Source organism: Portunus trituberculatus, chromosome 46, assembly GCF_017591435.1.
Source record: "Portunus trituberculatus isolate SZX2019 chromosome 46, ASM1759143v1, whole genome shotgun sequence".
In the NCBI taxonomy this organism is placed as follows: domain Eukaryota; kingdom Metazoa; phylum Arthropoda; class Malacostraca; order Decapoda; family Portunidae; genus Portunus; species Portunus trituberculatus.
The window spans coordinates 29,634,146-29,657,734 of NC_059300.1; the positions used below are offsets into that span (position 1 = coordinate 29,634,146).

General features: G+C 36.8%; 1 protein-coding gene across 1 annotated transcript in view; it reads left to right on the forward strand.

Moving 5' to 3' along the window:
• The window catches only part of LOC123519795 (vacuolar protein sorting-associated protein 13-like), a 59,501-nt gene continuing 35,912 nt past the window's right edge, over positions 1–23,589 (forward strand). The window contains exons 1-31 of the mRNA XM_045281313.1: positions 1–106; positions 1,446–1,539; positions 1,652–1,778; positions 2,002–2,146; positions 6,746–6,874; positions 6,984–7,110; positions 7,340–7,568; positions 7,997–8,114; positions 8,284–8,530; positions 8,856–9,110; positions 9,538–9,690; positions 10,212–10,389; positions 10,839–11,025; positions 11,301–11,392; positions 11,586–11,721; positions 11,965–12,107; positions 12,418–12,495; positions 12,847–13,096; positions 13,521–13,637; positions 13,948–14,051; positions 15,471–15,638; positions 15,890–16,024; positions 16,468–16,640; positions 18,042–18,192; positions 19,186–19,297; positions 20,432–20,455; positions 21,299–21,420; positions 21,528–21,864; positions 22,156–22,260; positions 22,736–22,878; positions 23,102–23,227. Coding sequence (XP_045137248.1) covers positions 1–106; positions 1,446–1,539; positions 1,652–1,778; positions 2,002–2,146; positions 6,746–6,874; positions 6,984–7,110; positions 7,340–7,568; positions 7,997–8,114; positions 8,284–8,530; positions 8,856–9,110; positions 9,538–9,690; positions 10,212–10,389; positions 10,839–11,025; positions 11,301–11,392; positions 11,586–11,721; positions 11,965–12,107; positions 12,418–12,495; positions 12,847–13,096; positions 13,521–13,637; positions 13,948–14,051; positions 15,471–15,638; positions 15,890–16,024; positions 16,468–16,640; positions 18,042–18,192; positions 19,186–19,297; positions 20,432–20,455; positions 21,299–21,420; positions 21,528–21,864; positions 22,156–22,260; positions 22,736–22,878; positions 23,102–23,227 — 4,611 coding nt within the window. The remainder of the gene's footprint in view (positions 107–1,445; positions 1,540–1,651; positions 1,779–2,001; positions 2,147–6,745; positions 6,875–6,983; positions 7,111–7,339; positions 7,569–7,996; positions 8,115–8,283; positions 8,531–8,855; positions 9,111–9,537; positions 9,691–10,211; positions 10,390–10,838; positions 11,026–11,300; positions 11,393–11,585; positions 11,722–11,964; positions 12,108–12,417; positions 12,496–12,846; positions 13,097–13,520; positions 13,638–13,947; positions 14,052–15,470; positions 15,639–15,889; positions 16,025–16,467; positions 16,641–18,041; positions 18,193–19,185; positions 19,298–20,431; positions 20,456–21,298; positions 21,421–21,527; positions 21,865–22,155; positions 22,261–22,735; positions 22,879–23,101; positions 23,228–23,589) is intronic.

Below are 23,589 nucleotides of genomic sequence, written 5' to 3' on the forward strand. Positions count from 1 at the left end.
ATGGAAGAATTTGTTCACACCTCACTAATTATTTTTCCCAAGACCTCCATCCAGTATGACTCACAAACTCTGCATGATCTCCGCCCTCAGCTATATCCAGACTCAAGCAACAGGAAATAGAAAAAGGTAATGTGAAAATGTCTGTTTTTTTTTTTTTCCAAGACATTTCTGTCCTTAGTATTTTCTGATAAGTTCCTGAAGCATAGTATTTATGACGGTCCATGAGACAATTTCTCTCCATCACAGGCAGATGGGTTTGAGAATGTATATTGTGTGTGTGTGTGTGTGTGTGTGTGTGTTTACCTAGTTGTATTTACCTAGTTATAGCTTTACAAGGCCTGGGCTTTATGCTCATGTGGCCCCGTCTCCATATCTACACTTATCCAATTTTTCTTTGTGTGTGTGTGTGTGTGTGTGTGTGTGTGTGTGCATATGTGTGTGTGTGTACTGCTTTGTCTGGGTTATCCTATGTAAATTACCTATGTTCTTACAGCTTTGGTTAGCAAAATATGTTAAAGATTTCTTATATAAAGTTATATATTGGCCAACACTATAACCAAAGCACTTTGAAGGTGTCCCTAGCTTGTGATAAAGAAGACATGTTTATGTGGGGTGTGAGTCATGCTGCCTATTCCAGTAGGTGTTGGGTCTTGAGAAGCACATGTATGAGTGATACTCCTTGTCATTACATTCCTCCCTTGGAGTGGCACCATTCATGACTCATGGCACAGGTGTTCAGGCCTTCATATTGCTTCACAGAAGAGAGCAGTGGTGGTGGTGTTGCCTAACATGTATTTGTACAAGTGTGCCTCACGTGACAACCAGTTTTGCTGTAGATTGATAAGATTGATATTTGTACATTGATTTTCTTTTCATATCTCTGGCCTTGTTCACACACACACACACACACACACACTCTTCAAGTGTGCCTACAGGCGCTATAGGCCTTACTGTAAAAAAAACACACACACACACACACACACACACACACACACACACACACACACACACACACACACACACACACACACACACACATGTTTAAAATTACTAAAATATTTATGGAAATATTTTTATATAAAGTAGAAAATACTTATCCTAGCATCATTATCAATCAATCAATCAGTTACAATGTTTACCTGCAATATCCATCAGAGACTGAAGACCCTTGGGCTCATAACATCCATGTATTTGTTATCAATCTCATTCATCCATCCACTTCTTGCTAAGGAAATTTGGTAGTAGAGCTCTTTAATTGTAATGTTTTTTATTCTTTAGCCACTTTCGTATAATCTTCATCAAGACCAGTAATTTAATATAGAAATTAGTATTATTAGTGATGGTGAGTATTTAATGCATGTTTTGTTGCAGTTAATGATGCTGATGGAATACTGACATGAATATTTCAGAGTAAATAGAGTAACTGTGTATTGTTTCTCTTGCAGGAGATCAATCAGCAAATCAAGATGGATTCTTTGAAAAACTTTGCTCTCAGATTATACGCAACATTCAAATTTTCATTAAAGACATTCATATTAGGTAAGTTATTCTTTGCATCACTGTTGATCTTGTGTGTGTAGCATGTGTGTGAAATGTGTGTGGATATGGTAAACATTGAAGGGCTTTTGATGAGTTAATATCTCCATTTCAGATATGAGGATGCCTTGAGCTGTCAGAATTCTCAGTTTGCTGCGGGCATCACACTCTCCAACCTAAGCATTCAGAGCACAGGAGCAGACTGGATTCCACGCTTGGATACAAGTAAACTGGTGTACAAGGCAAGTATTGATGTGCAGGAAGGTCTTTGATAAAGAATAATATTTTGAAATATTTACTAGTTTTTTCAGGTTTATTCAGGTATTAGAAATTTTTGTATGGCATGTTTTTTTTGGTGAAGTTTATTTAGGTGTTTTGAAATTTTTATATGTAGTATTTTTGTGGGGATATATTGGGGATGTAATTATTCTTATATACAAGACAAAATAATCTTTCTCCCTGCAGCTGAACACTCTTGATTACCTCGGCATCTACTGGAATGCAGATACCAACTTGATTGCACAGAATGGCCATGACAAAAATGGAATGATCAAGTGCCTTAAAGAACTCATAACCTCACAAGAGTATATACCTCAGGGGATGAATTACAGTAAGTGAAGGTTTGGATTTAAATATCAGTATCTAAGGGATACATGTGAAGTGGTAAGGTGCAGTTAGAACAGGAATAGAAATATCCACCAAGGAGAAAACCAAAAGTTATAGACAATATATATACTAGTGTGTGTGTGTGTGTGTGTGTGTGTGTGTGTGTGTGTGTGTGTGTGTGTGTGTGTGTGTATTTACCTATTTGTGTATTACAGGGCCCCAGCTAAGCTCTCTGTGTCCTGTCTCCTTGTCCACTCCTGTCATATCTCTCTTTCATCTGATTGACACACACCGCGTGAACGACATCACTGCTCAGTTTATTCCACTTATCAATACTATGATGCGGGAAACTGTATTTTCTCACGTCATTTAGATAAATGTCTTTATTAGCTTTTTCCATGTCCTCGGAGATGATTACTTGTGGTCACCTTTATCAACTCTCTGTCCAGTATGTCAATCTTGTTCACCAATTTATACATAGTTATCATGTCTCCTCTTGTTCTTCTCTCTTCTAATGTGGTCAGCCCCAGCTTCCTCAGTCTTTCCTCATAGTCTAACTCCCTGAGTCCTGGTACCATCCTTGTTGCCAGCCTCTGTACCCTTTCCACCTTCTTCACATTTTTCTTCATATGCAGTGACCAGACACAAGCTGCATATTCTAACTGGGATCTTATTAAGGTACATAATATCTTCATCATTCCTTCATCTAGGTAGTGGAATGCAAGGCCAATATTTTGAAGCATGTTATATGTTTTCCAAAATATCTTGTTAATATGTTTCTCCGGTGACAAAGTATTTTGCACAGTTACTCCTAAGTCTTTCTCCTCATTGGTCTCTTTAATTTTCTCATCACCCAGCCTGTAATCCCTGTTTGGTCTGTATCTACTTCTTCCCATTTTCATAATATGGGTCTTGTCTATATCAAATTCCATCTGCCACTCTTTACTCCACTCATATATTTTATCAAGATCTTCCTGTAACTTGTTACAATCTTCCACATTCTTTACTCTCCTCATAATTTTAGTATCGTCCGCAAACATGTTCATGTAACTGTCAATTCCTACTGGCATATCATTAACATAAATCAAAAACATGATGGGACCAAGCACTGACCCTTGTGGAACTCCACTGGTTACCTTCTTCCACTCGGACTTCCTTCCTCTCACCACTGTTCTCATTTCTCTTCCCATTAAGTAATTTTCCATCCATTTTGCTAGTTTATCATTTACTCCTCCAATCTTCTTTAGTTTCCACATCAGTCTATTGTGTGGTACTTTATCAAAGGCCTTTCTCAAGTCCAGGTAGATAGCATCCACCCATCCCTCTCTATGTTGTAGTATGTCAGTCACTCTTGAATAAAAACATAATAAATTGGATACACGATCTTCCTTTTCTGAAACCAAACTGTCTTTCACTCAGAATGTTTTCACTTTCTAGATACTCACTCCACTTAGCTTTAATTACTTCTTCACATACCTTGCACAATATACTAGTCAACGATACTGGTCTATAATTTAGCGGTTCCATTCTACTACCATTCTTATATATAGGCACAATGTCAGCTCTTTTCCACTCTTTCGGGACTAATCCTGTTCGTATGGAGGTTTCCACAATATCAAATACGGGTTCAACAATTGATCCTTACATTCTTTAGCAACCTCCCAGATATGCCATCAGGCCCCATTGATTTATTAATATCCAGATTGCTTATAATTTTCCTTACATCTTCCTTAGTAACCATGATGTCCTGCATTTGCTTTATTTCCATAGGCCTTCCTCCCATAAAATGCTCCTCCTTTGTAAACACTTTGCAAAAGTTGTCGTTCAAAATTTCAGCTATATCTCCAGCATCCTCATATACTTCTTCCCATTTTTACCTTTTCTATTGCCTCCCTTATATTTAGTTTTCCATTTATGAATTTGTAAAACATTTTGGGTCACTATCACAGTTTTCCACCACCCTCTGTTCATATTCCTTCTGTGCTGTTCTCCTTACTTCAACATATCTATTCCTTGCTGTTTTGTAAACTTCTCTTGATAATACATCACTGTTTTTCTTAAGTTTCTTCCATGCCTTTTCTTTGTTCTTTTTGCTTCTTCACAATTTCTATTAAACCACTGTTTATTATTTAAAGTCCTCTTTCTATGATATGGCACAAACTTTTTTACAGCAGAGTTATATAAATCCATAAATTTATCGTATTTCAATTGCATATCCCTTTCCTAGTATACCACGGACCAGTCAATTTCATTAAAGAACTCCCTTATATGGTTATAATTTGCCTTAATATAATTTAATTTTTCCTCCTCTGCGTTCCACAATCTTATTCATGCTTAATTCCGTATCCAGCTCAAAGCTTAGGACATCATGATCACTTTTCCCCAGGGGAAATTTCCTCTTTTAGAGAGATGCCCCTGGTAAATACCAAATCCAACCTTGCTGCAACATCTTGTCCCCTGCACCTTGTTGGTGATCTCACCCACTGTGTCATCAAGTTATTTGTTGCTACATTTAACAATTCCTCTGCCCACTCACCACCGTTCACCACTTTGTAGTCCTCCCACACTATTTCTTTACAATTAAAGTCTCCGACTATCATCACTCTATCCTTTCTGATGAGTTCTTGCTTCATTCTGTCTAGAGTATTTCTCATCACCATTTGGTACTGTTCATATTCCCAAGCACTGGTTCTGGGTGGTATGTATACTGTTATAATATTAATGTCCCTCTTGCCATCTGTTATAAGCATACTTATCACTTCCTCATTTCTCTTACTATAGTTCACCTCCTTCACTATCAGATCTTCCTTAGTAAGAACCATTATACCACCACCTCCTTTATTTTTCTATCATTTCTCCATACTTTGTAGTGTTTTACAACAAACCAGTCTAGCTTTATTTCGGGCCTTAGCTTTGTTTCCACTACACACATTATGTCCGGTTCGTTATTTCTTAGGTAATCCATACATTCTAGCCTCTTAGACAGAAATCCATCTATATTCATGTAAGTCACTTGTATTCCATTCGTAGTCTCTTTCTTCCATGTAATGTCTATTCCATCTGTTTTATCCACCACTTCTTAGCCTCCCATTTCTCATCCTCCAAGAAAACTTGGTCTTTTCCTCCTCTGTTCTTTCGTCATTCCTCTCTCTCACTTCAGTTACAAGCTCTTTCATTTTCATTCGTTCATCCTGTGACATATTTCTTCTTATGTAAATTGTTTTGGTTTCCTCAGAGTCCTTAAGTTTCCAAGCCCTCCTCAGCAAGGCCTCGGCTGCCACCTGAGACTTTAATTTCAATTTGAATGGTCTATTCTTGCCTTCCTCAAAAGCTCCCAATCTCACACTTTCTTCTACCTCAGCATATAGGTCCTCTTCCTCTACTGAGATCTTATTCAGTAAAGACTTAATCCTGTCATTTTCCTTATCTCTCCTATCCTGCTAGTTCCTGTTAGTTTCCTCCCTCAATCCTGTTATGATCACGCATTTTTTCCTTTCAGCAATATCTCTCACCACATACTCATTTTCCTTTAGTGCCTTTACCATTTCACTCTGCGTAATCACCTTATTTTCCTCTTCCTGCTTTTTCACTATCTCCCTAAAGGACCTTTGTACCTCCTGATGTTCATGGTTTACTTCTTTCATCCTGCATCAATTAGGTTAAGGTATTCCTCCTTTCTCAAGTCCCCTTCGGATATTTTCTTCTCCATTTCTTGGAGTTTAGCCTTCATCTCTTCACATTGTTTCCTTAGTTGTTGGTTTTCTTTCTCCATTTCTACTTTTTCCCTCAATAGCTCTTTGTTCTCTATCGTTAACAAATAGATCTCTTTTTTAAAGGAATCGTTCTCCGCTATGACTCTATCCAGATTTTCTTCTATGGATAAAATGTTTAGGAACTTACTTTCTAATGCCTGAATTCTTGCATCCATATCTAATTTCTCCAGTCCTCTTGGAGTAGTTACGAACCCTTCAAAGTCCCGGGCTTGTCTAGGCGTGGACGCCATGATTGTTATCGTCAGCTGATTACGGCCAAAACAATCACTGCCCACACTCTCCGCTCAGGGACCACTCTCCATATCCCGCTTGAAAATGGCCCACTTTCTACACTATGCGGCAGTAGGACATTAATAGGATATTAACACAGAGATACCCGGGCCCTATAACACCATAGGTAGTTTCTCCTCTTCCCGTCCACAGCTGGAGACAAGCCGTCCTCTCTCGGCGACGGTGTGTGTGTGTGTGTGTGTGTGTGTGTGTGTGTGTGTGTGTGTGTGTGTGTGTGTTTGTCTGTCTGTGCACTAAAACACTTGGAGATGGAAGTGATTTGAAAGTAAAGGATCAAAATTATTTTAATAACTTCATGTTGAGTTTGAAGAATGTTTCCATTCATGTGATGTGATTAAAAGGAACTGAGCAAGGAAATAGAGACATTCTCTTCTGTACTTTTATTCTAACAAGTTTCAGAATTTTTATCTATTTATTTAATCCTTTTTTTTTTTTTTTTTTTTTTTTTTTTTTATAGTTTTATATTCATAAACATATCTTGATATATTTTCTAATATTATTAATTTTCCAAGGTTATTATAAGAATCTAACTCTTCCAGTTATTGGACCAATCTGCTCAAAGGCCAAGCTACAGCTGAACCCCAAGCCAGAGCAGCCAGATGAGGGTGGAAAGATCTTTTCAATTCCCTTTGCTTCCCTTGATTTTGTTATGGATGAACTTGCTGTGGGTAAGTGTTGATGTCTTACATTGACTGAAGTGGCTTACATATCTCCAGTTTTGTGCCGCTGACACCATTTGGTTTTACTCAAGCTGTAACAGTTGCCTTTTCTTGGCAGGATTCTCACGTCGACAGTATTCCGGGGTCATGGCACTTCTTGACTCATTTGACAGACTACAGTTATCTTCCAAGTATAGAAAATACCGCCCACAAGTGAACAAGGTTACTGGAAATGCAAAAGATTGGTCAGTATCTCCTTTACAAATATTGTAATATTACTCTTTATGTGAAGCATTAATGTTCATGTTGCCACACACCAACATTATACAAGCCTCTTGTTCTGTCACAATACAAAGCATTCTAAAAGTTGAAAACATGAATTACGTTATCTCACTTTTTATTTTTTTGCTTTCCTTTCTGAGAATTTATGGTTTTTGTATTTTCTTTCTAATCAAATCACAATCCTAAAATCAGGTGGCACTATGCTTACAACTGCCAGCTGGAGATCATCAGGCGTGTGCACCAAAACTGGTCTTGGGAGCACATGAAGGAACACCGTGCCAGGTGCCAGAAGTACAAGGTTGCTTACAAGGCAAAGTTGGAGAATAAGCTGAGTGGGAGTTTGTCCAAGGATATTGAAGAATGTGAACGAGCTCTAGATGTGATCAATATCACTCTTATCAGACGACAAACAGAGATGGAGGTAAGGAAACCTAGACTCTTAGAATAAGATCAGTGCATCTTGCAGCTAGATGTAATCACTGCCTTCTAGGATTTGCCACAAAAACATACATATTTATTATGTGATATCATCATATTTCTTTGAATATGTTTCGTAATGGGAATGTGTATGTAGGAATAGATCATGTTGAAAATTAAGCACTGTACATAGGAAAAATTTGTGTGAGAGAGAAGAGAGGGAAACAATGTGTCAGGGAATAGGTGAAGAGTTGTAATGCAGCATAAATGATAACATAAAAAAGGTTACTTCTGTGATAGTATTTTGTTGTACAGGGATGTGTCACCTACCTCCCTTTAAAGTGATAAATGGATATAATAGCTCAAAGATGTTTTACTCTTTATTTTACTACCATTTATATTTTAAACAATGTATTTCTTTGCACTGAGTAGGTCCAGAGAGAAGGCCGCTTACGCAAGCAGGAGAAGCAGAAGCGAGGATGGTTTAGTGGATGGTTCTTTGGAGGCGGAGAAGAGAGTGACTCAGAGGACAAGGATGAAGGAAACTTGGGTAATATGAGTGAAATTGGAATGTAGATAAGGACTTGAAATGGATCATGCAACAAACTTGATCACAAGGAGAAAAAATTATATGAGATAGGAAGTGTGATATGCATAAATAACATATATTTTAAAACTGAAAACTGTATTTATATAAATTCTTCTTCTTTACTTTTTAGCAATGAAACTGAAATCAGCAATGTCTGATGAAGAGAAGCAGAAGCTGCATGAAGCCATAGGATATTCAGAGAGTGGCCCACCACCCAGCTATCCAGAGAAATTTGTTGATATTCTTCTAAATTTCCTTTTGAAGCACTTGACTGTCACCATCAGGGATGAAGACACAGGTGGAGCATGTGTCATGCAGATGAAGCTGGATGAAGTCACATCAGTTATAGAGAACAGATCGGGTGCCAACGCTCTCAGGTGAGGAGTGTTGAGGATCACTGCTGTGTCTGCAGAACAAGGTGTTGTTGGTATTATGAAGCCTTTGTTGTGATTATGGTTATTTTGGAAAAATTTGCACTATCTGTTGTCTGAAACAATGCAGAAAAAGGGAATTATTGGAGAAGAAGATAATGAGTAGAAACTTTGGGAGTCATCACTTTGTCCCACAGTGCCTGCATTTCATATTCATTCCTAGATTTTTCTGGTCCTCAGTTTTATCTTAATCATTTTTCTATATGTTTAATGTGAATTTCATGTGATGATGCTTTTATATTTGTTCTTATAAGATTTCTGTTTGGCACAGAGTTGTGGCAAGTGTGCAGAGCTTCATTGTGGAAGGCTACGCTGTGGAGGGATCTGTGCCGAGATTGGTGTCATCTGAGATTGCAACAAGTGGTGCTCCTCTGCTTGCTGTCATGTTTGAGACCAACCCGCTGGATCAGAAGTGTGACCAGCGTGTGACAGTAACAGCACAGCCTCTGCAGATCATGTACCATGCACAGACCATCATCCAGATCAGTGATGTCTTCGCTCCACCGAAAGATGTGTCTCTGCAGCAGTGAGTAAATTACTGCCTGTATTAAATTACTTGATGAATTGTCTGTATACCTGCATAGTTTTTTTGCTTGTTTTTTAAATCCATCATGTTCATGGGAGAGGAATGTTTATTTGTTCTTACACACAAACTTCACCTGTGCAGACGTATTTTGCAATTCTCTTATAGTTTAGTACTTGACTACTCCAGCATTGATATATTGATTTGAACAGTCTCAGCATTTAGCAAACATAGAAATTTAATCTGCTTAAATTGTATCTCTCTCTCTCTCTCTCTCTCTCTCTCTCTCTCTCTCTCTCTCTCTCTCTCTCTCTCTCTCTCTCTCTCTCTCTCTCTCTCTCTCTCAGTGTGGTGCACTGCAGTTTTAAAAGAGATCAAAATTAAATGTGTTGCTCATAAAAGAGATCACTAAACCTATTATTGTTTTCAGACTTCAGGCAACAGCACTCAATCAGCTGGAGGTGGTGAAGGAGAGGAGTGTGACAGGACTCCAGGCAGCCATTGACAACCACAGCATCCTTGACCTCAATGTTTCCTTTGCTGCTTCCCACATCATTGTTCCTGAAAATGGGTCATACTCTGAGTAAGCATAAACTTTTTTTTCCTAATTGACATTATTAACCTTGTTTATTTTGGGGTTGTGCCTTTGTGGTGCAGTTGTTAGCATGCATGGTTGTGAATCCACAGCCCTGATTTAAGAACTTCTGTTTAGGGTAATCAGGGCGCAGCTCCATCAAATGTTTATCCTTCTTTTTGGGTCTGTCAGTATCTAGAAAAATATTGGGAAGTTAAATTGTGGAAACTCAGAAGTTGCAAAAGCCTTGTGTCCTTAAGTAAGACATATCATCTGCCACAGACAGATATTAATATTCATGCCACACACAGCTATAGCAAATTCTCAACTCTACTTCATTTTATTTTGTTCTATTTCTGAATTATTCCTCCTGTTATATGTTTTTGTGTTTTGCTTTTCCAGATTATCACATTCCATGTACAAAAAATCTATGACCTTTGTAATGCTGAAATGAATTTTAGAGAGAGAGAGAGAGAGAGAGAGAGAGAGAGAGAGAATTTTACATTAAACTTTTTTTTATTCATCTTCAGAAACTGTTCAGCTGTGGTGGTGACCCTTGGTAGTGTGCAGATGAAAAGTAAGCCAAGGGCTAAGAACTCCCCGGCCCTCACTGACCTGGTGTCGAGAGGCCATTCCCAGGAGGAGGTCATGGATATTGTCAGGTCATCTTCATATGACCACTTTATAATAGAACTTACAGACATTCAGGTATTGCATTTGTGTGATTGTCATGGCAGTCTTTCATGCATTGAGGGCTATTTAAAATCAAAACCATGTTTTATTTAATTAGTTTTGCTTATTAGACTGCACAGTGCTGATTGATGTGAAGTAATACTACTATGTCTTAATGTATTGTATTAAACTATTATTACTAATTTGCGATATCACAAAGGAAATCATTGTTCAATTTGAATTTCTTCTGTTATCATCCATGCCGATGCTTAACTTCACTGGACAGGGAGATCTATTAGTGTTCAAGTTGATGGAATTCAGGAAGCAAAGATGTGATAAACTTATTTCCATTAATTTTTTCTTACATCTTTTTATATATTTATTTATCTTTTTATTTTTCCATTTATTTTATTTTTTGCAAAAGTCAACCTAAGACAGCAGTATCAGCATCAGCAGCACTGTTCACACGGTCATTATCACTTCAGGCTCTTGTATCACTTACTGCGGAGGATTGGAGGTCCACCCTGAGCAGTGGCAAGGCCTCTCCACTTCATCTGCTGGAGCCCACCACACTGCATGTGGACTTACTCAAGTGTCTCCTGACCAATGACCCAAATCTGGCCAAGGTCAAGATAAACATTTCTTTCCCCAGTGTGGTTTTGTCCATTGCTGGTGAGTCGCCTAGATATTGTGCTGTATTGAATTCATTCATTCCTAGAAACATTTCAGATATTAGATTGTTAATTAAGGAGTGACTTAAGATTGCTGGATCATCATTAATGTTTTGAATGTCTTAACATTGCATCATTTGCTGGGTAGAATTTGCTGCACTGTATCTACTCTCCTTACTGTCACTAACTTAAGTTCATGTATTTGACAACAGATTGAGGATAATGGTGGTGGACACACATAACATTAATAATAATAACATCATGGTTTGATTTTAGATGAAAGGCTGCTGCAACTGGCCTACATAATTCACAGCATTCCTAAAGGAGAAGGAGGCACTGAGCCAGAGGAAATCACAGACTTTGACCAGGTAAATTATGACATGTTAATATCATGTGTTAGGTACCAAAAAAGAATGGTAGTTATTATATTAGTGCGTATTGTATCTTTTGAAACATTAATCTGGAATTTTGCATTTAAGCATTTAGCCTTCTTCTAAACCAGTGAGATGATTAAGTCAATGACATGGTGGACTGTGGCGATGATTGAACTACTATTGACAGAGTGACGACCTGAGTCAGAGCATTGCCAATGAGGATGTTGCTCTGGTGCGTCTGGAGCAGGCCAAGCTTAGCTCAGGGAAGGAGCAGAAGGACACTCCACAGTTCACTAATTTAGAACTTTGCTTCACTATTGAGGGTGTGTTGATGCTCATCTCTCTTCCTCTCTGTGGCTCAGTTTAAGTTGTAGCATCTCAAACTTCAAGTCTTGTTTTTCTTCAAGTTAAGCTTTGATATTTTCACTAAACCTTACATCATTAAACTCACTGTTACTATAATTCATATACTTGGCAGCCAAATGCAATTCCTTTCACTCATGCTATATTCATTTACATAATTCATCCTTACCTCCAGCTGTTTGATGTTTTGTGCATAATTTCAGAAATCAGTCTTGATCTGAAGAAGAAGCATGGGACAGGTTACCAGTCCTTGATGAGGGGAGCTGCCCTGTCGGCCAGCATTGACCTCACCCACCGCACCTTCGACCTCTCAGTGTCCATCATCTTGGGAGGCATCTTGGTTGAGGTACAAAATTCAAAATGCAACTTATGCTTGTTAACTCTAGTTTGTTTTATACATACATCTTGGTCTTCACAGAGACAAGTAAATGGGAGTTTAAGCTGTATTTTGATCCATTTTTATTAGAAAAACACACATTGACATTCATTGGCTATTATTGTCATTTTGCTGCTTTGCCTTATATATGCAACAGTTTTAGATGTTATTTACTTTTGTTTTGAAAAAAAAAAAAATGTAAGATAGGTATGTGTTATGGATTCTGGATGTGAAGTATTTCTTTGCATTACAATTCTAACAAGTACTTCACTACTTGAAGAGTGGAAATGACAGACTGCTGAGCACACCTCTTGCTGAAGGTGGAGACCAGGCCCTGATGACTCTCAGATTCATTCAGGTAAGATTACTAGCATGATTCAGTCTTTTCACCAAATAGTGGATAGTGATATGTATCTGTTTTAATGTTCTTTTGATAATGAAATTAGGTCAGAAATAGGCAAAAAGATTGATGATGATGGCAATTACTGTGAATGCACCATAGGGAAAATGTTGAAGTGTGTTGGCTACTTAAAGTGGTATTAGTTGTCCATAATCTATTTTAATCACTTTCAAGCTCTTTGACCTTGGGAGGAAAAAACTCCTCCATTATCATATTTTCAGGTGTGTATAGTTATTCCCCATACAATGTCAAATCGTAGTTGTTTTTTTCAGTATAAACATTGACATCATCGTTCATGTCACTTTTCAGGTTAACCGAAAGAGTCCAGATTTCCAGACCAAGCATGCCTCCACAAAGCAGCTGCTGTGTGTAGAAGTGACCCATCTCAAGGCCCACCTGGAGCAGTCTGCCATCCTCACCATACTGGCCTTTGTGGAGCAGTTGACCTTCAAGCTTAACCAGTTGGCCCCACAGCAATCCCAAGCCTTGCCAGCTCCAATGACAGACCCAGATGTTGAAACAATCACTAGCAAGAAACAGCCAAAACACAAAACACTGAGTAATTTCTTCATTTCATACCATAGGCATTTGTCAGGCAACTCATTTCAATTGCTTTGGTTCTTGATCTCACTTTTACTTCATATCTAGATCCTATTTTCATGTGAGGTCAATTTTTGGATTAAGGTGTATTTTTTTCAGAGATGATTGAGTCCTAGAACTAGCTCAGGTGACAGTACAAAGTCACTCTTATAATTACTTTAAGTTTTATTTACCCAAAATATGGTCTCTTATATATCAGTTCATCCTTACTTTTGTTCATTAAGTGCCACATTCTGTCTTCTAATTTTGACCTTTATTATTTCACTCCATTTTTCAAGTCTGGACTTCTTCATTGCATAGGACAGAAGGTTTATCTTATGTTTTGTTGTTCCTTACTGGATATCTGAGGATGAAACAACTAATAAACTATTAACATGTTTCAGTCCCACAGAAAAGAAGTGTTCCAGACATTATTGCCTTGAAGATCATTGCCAAGCTGGGAAATGTCAGTCTGGCCATTGGGCTCAAGTCTCGACAAGTTGCAAAAGTGGATGTCGCTGGTGAGTAGTTTAGATTAGTGATTAGGGACAGTTCCTCATCATGGGTCCTTGAAGTTATTTCAAATAAACATGCTTACAAAACCACAAAGTAGCATTCAAAGATAAGCTCATGGTGTTTTAGTTAGCACGTGTTTCTCACAGGGATCTCTCATATATCTACAGAGAATTAAAGTTGTTGGAATTCAGAAAGTTTTCTTTTAATGGAGCTATATTTTGTAGGCTGTATTCTCCAAATTTGTTTCATATACTGTAAACAATATTATTGCAAAAATTTATTTTAGCATTGTAAGACAAAGACTTTCCACCACAGGTTTGATAGTTAATGTAACCATGAAAGGCAAAGACACTTTCATCACATCACAGCTGAAGGACTTTACTGTGATTGATCCAAGTACAACAGCTTTGCATCCCAAGGTCAGCCATTTCCTATGAAAATAAGTCTTTATATTTATGTTATAACAAATGGTAATGGTAACTCACCAAACCATGTGCCATGTGCTGGTGGCGATTGGTTTGTTGATAGTGTGTGTGTGATTGTGTCTTAGCATGCACTCTTTCTTTCTTTTGTTTCTTTAAGATATGTAGTTAACAATGTACATCTTTGCCCAACAACATTTTCCTTTATCCTTTTTCATTCATTTTATGATCAATCATTCAGGGATCAGAAGAGGATTTCACTTGGAAAGTAAGATATTTCATGTTTCTTTTATTATAAAGTGATATTAATAGTTTCAGTATATGCATCAAGTAGCTAAAGTATACCCTAATAGGGCTGTACTCAGAAGAAATTACAAAGGCCACACTTGCTAAGCTTTGCTAGGAAATGCTACTTTTAGGAAAAAAAAAAGAAAAAATATATATATATATATATATATATATATATATATATATATATATATATATATATATATATATATATATATATATATATGTGTGTGTGTGTGTGTGTGTGTATTTTTTTCCCCTGTGTAATGTATTCTTCAATTTTCAAAATTATAATAGAATAGAAAATTATGTACATAGATGTTTTCATGTTGTAGCTCAAAAGGGAACTTGGACCAGAATGAAAAACATGTAGTTTATTAATTTCTGCCATCTCAGGTCTTCCTGTGAGGTGTGGTTAGGAAAGAAAACTTGTTCCTTTCCACACAATCATTCCTGCAATTCTTGTATACTTTTTTCTTGAGTATCAACTTGCTTTTGAAAGATACCTGGCCATTTGTATGAAAAGTTCTTCTTTTGAGGTGGTCTTGCTATTTTGTCTCCTCTTCTTTGCATCCAGACTTATATATTAATTTTATGGAGTAATTTATCTTTATGTAGGAGAGAGAAATACATACAGAGTATATAATTAAAGAAAACCCTCAACAGTTAATATTTGTACAATATTGTAGGTGATAAGGAAACCCAGATATGAAGAAAGTAAGTTAGTGTTTGAAGGACCTGGTAGCATCATGAATAGATATGGCAGATGTCCATTCATTAATTAGTGTTAAAGTGTACAGTCATGAATTAGGTATATTTCTTTGACTCACCACGATGTTGTATTCTTGCAACATTCATTGTCCCTTAATGTTTTGAAGCTTTAGCAAAGTTATCCCTCTATTTTTATTTCCCTTTCCTTTGCATATACATATAGTGAAGTTATTCAGCCTCCTGACAAGTAACACTGAGAGTAGATATAGCATGTAATTCATGTAACTTTATAGTAACTGAATAATGTCAATAAGGGAAAAAGTACTGCCTACCCATTATGTATTTCATAATTTGAATGGTCATTTATATATGGTGTCAAATTATATTAAGTAATCTAATGTCTTTTTTGCTTATCAGATAGTAGAAATAGTTGAAGCTGAAGCATGGGATGCCCAGGTGCACCTGTATGGTGAAGCCACCGAAGGGGAGCACTACCTGGACATGGAGCGTGTGGACACCAGCATCTCGCTCTCCTTCGGCTGTGCAAGAATTGTTTTCCTAAATAAGTTTGTCACAGATGTGCTGGTGAGTCTGTTGTCTTAGCAACTGCTTAGTACTGTCCAGTTTTCACTCATCATCATCACAAGAAGTCTTACAACACTCATGACATTCTCACATCAACCATGATTAGAGGCTTCCGAAAATTTGTATTTACATAAAGAAAGGGAGGCTTTATTCCAGACTATCTAAGAAGTAAGAGGGAATGGCTAGGCATCAAGGAAGAAGAGTTGAGGCCATATGATCACAGGTTACTAATTCATGGATTACTTTTATAGAGCTGGATTGACAAGTTTCAGGCAGCCAAGGCTGCTTTGGCATCAGCAAGTGTGGCTGCAGCTGTGGCTGCCCAAGCAACTTTACAGGAAGCTTATGACAAATGTGCCCGCATCAGTCTGTCCTTTACTCTCAAAGTGAGTTGTTACAATACTCTGTAAAGTCAAGGTATAAAACCTGATTTTGTATTGTTATCTTTTCTCTGTGTAATATGACAATGTTTTTGGCTTCAAATACATGCTACAAATTCATAACTTTTATGCATTTTTTTTTAATACTAAAAGGTAATGAGGAACATGGGTAAATCCTGTTCAAATGTTAAGGGAGATTTACGGACTTCTGATTAGTCAGAAGTCCGTAAATTCTGTCACCTTATGCAATGAGGACAGTGAAGAAAATCAGCAGTTTTTATCATTATAAAGTTGTGTTCTTGATACTGCATTGTATTTGTTGTCTCATTTAGTTGTATTAAGACAGACAACCTACCCAGACAGTTTCATCTCACTCTTAAAGAAAAAGTAATTTTACTTCAGATTACAGTCATTTATTGTTAGAAGATAATGTAAGTTTTGATTTTCAGGCTCCTTTGATCCTTGTTCCCCAAGACTCCAACAGTCTGTCTGGTCTCTTGGTGGACTTGGGACAGATCACAATCAAGAACAAGTTTGAGCTTGGAAAAGAGCGCAATGAACTGGGTTATCCTGCCATGTTTGATAAGATACAACTGGAACTAAATAATATCAAATTGTCAAGGTTTGTATTTCCCTGGTAAATTCCATTTGCTGCCTGCTTCTGTGTTTCTTGCTTCTTATGACTTGAATGATTCCAAAAGAGAGTTTTAAAGATGCTGATCCACTGATTTTATATGATTGCTTTGAAGTCTAGTTGATCAGTCCCCTTCTTAAAAAATAAAGAAATAAATAAAAATAAATAAATAAATAGATTGAAAGAAAAATGCTACATATTGTATAGTCCACTTAGATTGTGTCATTTATATTATTCTTTATCGTTATTTTTTTACACACTGCTATTTGGAATCCTTTATAATGCAATTAATTTATGTATTTTCATTTGTTTTATTTATTTATTTTATGCTTTGTTTGTTATTTTTGTTATATTTCAGTTATTCTTTTTTTTCTCTTTTGAATCCCCAAATGGCACATGTGGTATATTTCCACTATTTATCAACTGCAGCTTCTATTCCAGTCTTCTCTCATCATATTTAAGCTTGAAAAATTCAGGTTTTGGAAGGAAATGGGAAGGAACTGGTTTTCAAACAGAGTGGTTGATGAGTGGAACAGTCTCAGTGGGCATGTAGTCAGGGCTGAGTCAATAGGGAGCTTTAAAAGAAGGTTAGATAAATTCATGGATGGGGAAGATAGATGGAATTAGGTAGATTAAGCACACTGGGGACTGCCTCGTATAGGCCTGGCGGCCTCTTGCAGCTTCCCTCCTTTCTTATGTTCTTATATGTTCGTGTGTGTGTTTTTTTTTTTTTTTTTTTTTTTTTTTTTTTTTTTTTTTTATACATAGGGAAGAGGGCCAGCAAAGGGCAAAAAAAAGAAAGTTAGAAAAAGGCCCACTTGAGCGCTAGCTCTCCAAAGAGTTCAAAAAGTGCCAAAACCGTCAGCCAGAATTAGGGGAGCAAATGCCTCGATACCTCCCTCTTAAAAGAAGACAAATTGTAGGAATTCGGAAATACAGATGCAGGGAGGGAGTTCCATAGTTTACCAGTGAAAGGGATGAATGATTGAGTGTACTGGTTAACTCTTGCATTAGAGAGTTGGACAGAATAGGGATATTACTTGATTTCAAATCTTTATGATGATACTTCTCTTTAATGCAGAATGCTTTTTTTTTTTTTTTTTTTTTCTTATTCATTTACTCTTAACTCCAACAGCTGTTTTCTTGTTATCTTTATGATTTTTTCTTATATCAAGCCAAAGTTTTGCAGGACACATGAATGCTTGGCTAGGAGTAGAGAATCTTTATGAGAGTTTAGTAAGTGAACAACTGAGAAACACATTGCATAAAGCACTGTATTGTAGATTATCATATGCTTTATTGACTGTAGGACAATGTGATGAATTTTATTTTGTTTACTAATGTCTTTTAACAATCTATATCCTGTCACTATAATATCTTTGTTTGCAGAGTTGAGTTGAGCACTGAGGGAACCGTAGAGAGGGAAAATAACCTCCTGGAGCCTATTTCTCTCACATTAAACATCTGCCGTAACCTCACAATCTCCTGGCTGAAGCAACAGCCTGAGGTTGACATTCAGGCTAATCTCAAGCCCATCAAGGTATGTCTCCCTTCACCATCCAGGCATTAGCAAAGAGTTGGAGGTGGATGTGTCTGGACAAGTAGGGAGCTGCACTGGTTGCTATAGGTTATTAAAGGTAGAAAGGAGGTCACAGGTTGGTTTGTAGGAAAGGGATGTCAAAACTGATGCCTTTTTACATAATGTGAATCTCCTTGGTAGCTCAATTTCTTAATTTATATTCTTTACTAGAAAAAATACAAGTGTCTAGTGTCTACACTGTCTACAGAAAGATAAGATTGTAAAATCAACTAAAAAAAATTTTCAATTTTTATACGAACCTATAGAAAAATAATAACAGTACAGTGATTTTTTTTATGTAAGAGGGAAGACTGTTCAAGGGCAACAGAAAATATGATAAAGAAAGGCCCATTGAGGTGCTGGTCCCCAAATATAGAAAATAAAATTAGAATGGGATTCCAAAGGATGGTAAAAGAGTATTTTTTTTTTTTCTATTGACCTATTTTTTTATTTCAAATTTTGCATGAAGAATGTATGTGTGGGTAGGTGCATGTAGTTTTGTGTGAAGAAATGAGAGTTGTCTTTAGAGGGAAATGTTCAATTAGGTCACAGCTGGCTTTAAAAAGTTCACAGTACCCCCTGAACCAGTGCTATTAGACCTCACTGGGAGTAATTATCTTTTTGACTGGTGTCTATTGCTTTCTCCTGCAAGTACACTATTAAGAATAGTGGCTATAACATTAATGAACAGAAAATGGTGATAAAATATGACAAATCTGATAATAAAAATGATGAGTCAATAAAATGAAATAGGTAATGAATGTAGAAAATGCTTCTTGAATACTGTATGACTTAAAGATGATTACAATATGATTACCCTGCATAATATACATATGGCCAGCTCATGACCAGAACAAGTTATGGTTAATTTGTTGTAGCTAAACAAGGTTGTGAGTTATTGACTACTTGTATAGTTATTTTCATGAACTTCTATCTTTTGTTTTTTGCTTTCAGATATCCATTAGTGATGAAGACTTCCAGGTAACTTTGAGTGTATTACAAGACAACCTGAAGGAAAAGATGGACGTCTCAGCCCCTGAGGAACCCTTGCTTGCTGATGCTGCCGGTGAGTAAACAATGAAGAGCTTTGAAAGTCATTGAGATTTGAAAAGAAGGATTTTTGCTTAGCAATTTGACTCAAAGAGCACTGTGACACTTATGTTACTAGCACCATCAGCACATTAACATTCTTGGCATACATGATGAAGGTCATGTATAAGCCTCAAATTCTTCACAATGAAGCACTTGGTTGTTGTTTCACCGTACTTATTCTATATACTAAACCACACTGTACATCCCATTGTTTTCTCTTTAGTGAACTGATGTCATTTCTGTGTTTGGAGTCAAACTGTTGACTTTCATTACCTTCATGAATCTGTTACTGGAATGGGAAATGCTATTGTTCAAGTATTTCTCAGACACCATATTTGGACAATGTAATGTTGGATTTTGTAATCATACTTACATCTCATACTTGTATTTTGATAACTTATATTTGAAAGAATTTCTCGCTGATTTCAAGAAAAGGAAAGTCTCAGTGAAACAGTATTATTTTTTGCATGATTCAGCCAAGCACTGGAGCTTTTCAAAAGCTGTTTTCTATCCTAATGGTTATTGTTATTTTGAGGGAAGTATTTGCTTTCATCTGCTATAGCTGCCTTCTGGGAAATAAAGAAACTGTGTAGAATGTAACCTGGATGTAACTGTGTATGGTCAAGAACAGTGGAGAGTTCGGCAAAGATGCGAATAAGTTTAAATAACTTGACATCTTGGAAAGAACTTAGAATGTGAGAGGAGACAATGCCATTTGTCTGTCACTTGCAGGATTTTAATTGGGATTCTCTTGACTGTGAGATGAGCACTCTAATCCATTTGACAACTTCAATTTTCAAGTGATCTCTTTTGTATTTGATTTATAGTTCATAAACTGTGTAGAAATGTTTGCTGCACCATCTTCACTAATTGATAATATTGTGTACATACTTCAAGCTGTTCTATGTCAGTGTGGTGTTTAAAGACAGGTTTATGACTAGGAACTTTCACACAACACAGTCACTGCCTCAAAAATTTAGGAATATTTATCTTGTTTCTCACTGATCTATACCCTGTCCTTTCTAATGTGAGGCATGGAATATGTAAGTCATGGAAGCTTTAACATAACTCAAACTTACTTTCTTTCATTGCACAATTCCATTATTAGAAATGCCAAGGAAATTCAAAACCAGTAAGTATATGTTCATATTTATATGTATTTGCATGGCTCAGTAAAGCTTATTTAATATGGACTAATATTAGTATATTGGAGATATGTACTGTAATTGGAATCTTAGTTGCTTTTTCCAGATCAAGTGAAGTTTGGATGAGAGATTAAGATAGACTTAATCGAATTGCACTGGTAGAGGCCAGATGAGTCAGGCTCCACATAGTGTGAGGCCAGGCTAGCCTGTTCACATTTGGATTAGTACAAGAAAAACTAGTGACAACATGAAATAGTTGCCAGTATGAATAATGTCATAGTGAATAATTTTGAAACAAGAGGATTTCAAATAGCTTCAATGCAACCAAACTTCCACTCAACAGTTGGTTTATTTTTGTAAGATTTCTTTAATTGAGAATGTCTGTTATGACTGTTCAGAAATGTATTTAGTGACTTATTTTGTTAATTTGTGTTTGGTGTTTGACTGTTTTCATAGTACAACACAAATGCTTAATGAGAAAAATAATGTGACCACTTAGCTTTGCATCAATATCACTAATATGGCATCAGCAAGAGATTAGTAAGAGAAAACCAACACACCTTGTGATGCATTTTGGAGGCAGTGCAGGAAATTATTTATTTTGATGTTGCTTTAGTTTTTCATAAATAGTAAATATGCAACAACTTATTATGTACTGCCATAAATCCAAATGTTTACTTTATTTGGTAGTGTTAAAGAAACTTGAGAAAACTCATTTTAGTTTGAGAGTTAGTGAAATTATTAGATTATTTATGTTTATATTAAAGTCTTACATATTAATATTTTCAACATTATACTTTGTGTTGTTCATAATACATATTTTTTTCCAGGCTCAATTGAAAGCGCAAAAGATATTGACCGTGTCCTTGCTGAACATGGCCACATATTTACCAAAGTGAAGTTTTCTTTCACCATTGACACTGTCACTGTCGCCCTCCTAACTAAGAGCAGTGTAAGTTGTATGGGTGGTTCTTTTTACTTCATTCTTTAATCTCAATGTAACATACATGCTATTGGTGAGGAAAAAATTGCCACTTTAGTGTAAAATTTTTGTTTCAGAAACTTTCTTCAGTATCCAGTGATACGCTGATGAGTGGAGCAGAAACCACAACAGCTGCTTCAGTCTCTCCAGGAGACCCCACATCTACTAGTTCTGCTAAAAGTGCAGAGGAGGCCATGGGCACTACATCTCCATGCACATTTTCTTTGACTCCCGGGAGATTGCAGGAAGCACACAGAGTGTTATCAGACTTGGACTGTAGTGCAGAAATTCCCAAAGAGGCCTTGGCTGAAATAGCCCTTGATGTTGTGACTCTGAAGGGAGAGATGATGTCTGATGGAACTTTGGTGGCGAATCTTGTTCTCTATGACTGTATTTTGCAGGACACAAGGCCAGGTGTGTTGACTCAACTCTGGGTGAACAGTGAGGCTACCCGCAATCACTGCGAGAAGTGTTTTGTATCTATGTATTCTATCTTACTTTATTTATTCACTTATTTATTTATTTCATAATGCTTGAATATTCATAAATTAATTTATTCTGTTTATTTAATTTTATACATTTTTTTTGTTGGATGTCATTCAGACATTGATGATATATAGGTTAATTAGTTTATATTTATGTATTTATTGATTTGTTTGCTTGTTTATTTATTTATTTAACTATTTATGAATAATTTTTTTCCAGAACAAAAGGGTGGCATCATCAAGCTGATGGAGAGGAAGGAGCAGAGTGGATCCCGTGGGATGCTGGACCTCACTTACCAGCAGGGGAGCACCAGTGACATGTTCAGTGAGTGTGACACACACCTTGATGTTCTCATATTGACACACCTCGATAACATTGAATCCTGCAGATAAATGTACAGTTGAGAGGATCATTAGTGCTGCAAATGAAGTCGCCATTATATGTACACTCACCAAAAAAACTCTCACATTTCTTGCCACACTGGACATGAGAATGATTAATTCATGACTAATCCCCTCACAATTGCTGGCATGCAAGTCTGTAATGATGCATTATGAAGCCATGACACTGGAATAATCATTTACACTTGAATAAATTGTATTTAGATTTCGTATTGAGACCTTCACTCAGGGAGTTGCTTCAGAATTCTGTGTTGATGTGCTTAGAAATGTTTGATACCATAAGATTTGATGAATTTTTTGGAAAGAGATGCAGTTAAGCTTTAACAAATTAATTGCTGCTACTAAGGTGAATTTCTGCTATGTACAAAATACACATGTAAATACTTATTGGATTTCAGTTGATTTACGGATCTCTGGCTTTGTTTTGGTATTGCACCTGCCATATTTGCTAAGAATACAACGCTTCTTCACGGATAACTTGCCCAAGCAACCTGAGGTGGCTCCACCGCAATCCAAGACTAAAGAGATTGTGAAAGCAAAGGTATGGAAGAATTTTCGTGAACATCCAGTTTCTATTTTAGTTTATTTGTTTTAAGAAGAAAACATGTAAACTTGATACAAAGTAACCAATAAACAATTTTAAAAGATAATTATTATTTATCATTAGTTTTGTCTTGATGTAACGGTGAAGGTATTTTTCAACTTCAACTGGCATTTTGACTATGAGGGTCTGTGATAATGAGCTTGACCTGTGTCACCAGCAGGCTGAGAAAGCTCCTGAGGACAGCAGTGCTAAGGGGATGATGACGGTGCGCATCAAGGTGGAGCAGCCAGACATCGCTCTGGTGGAGGATGTGTCTTCTATCAACACGTCCTGCATCATTCTCCATGTGAGCTGATCACTGATGTGTCCTGCTTGAGTCTCAACAAATAGAAATCCTTCATAGCCTTGTGAACCTTTACCTCTTTCCTGTCCTTCACCTCATCTTCACCTTGTTTCATAGGTCTTGTTCCATCAGTAATCACCAAATTGATAAGAATTACTACCTCTTCCTAAATAATTACAGTGGAGACTCAATACTCAGATGTCTTAATAGTCGAACTTTTCAATACTCAAATGCAGAAGTTTGATTTAATACTTGAAAAAATACCTGATAGTTGAACATCCGCACACGGGGTTGTAAACAAAGGCTCCTTGGCTTCTCCCTCCCCTCTCTGCCAGTTGTGCTTCTGCAGTCTTCAGAATAACATT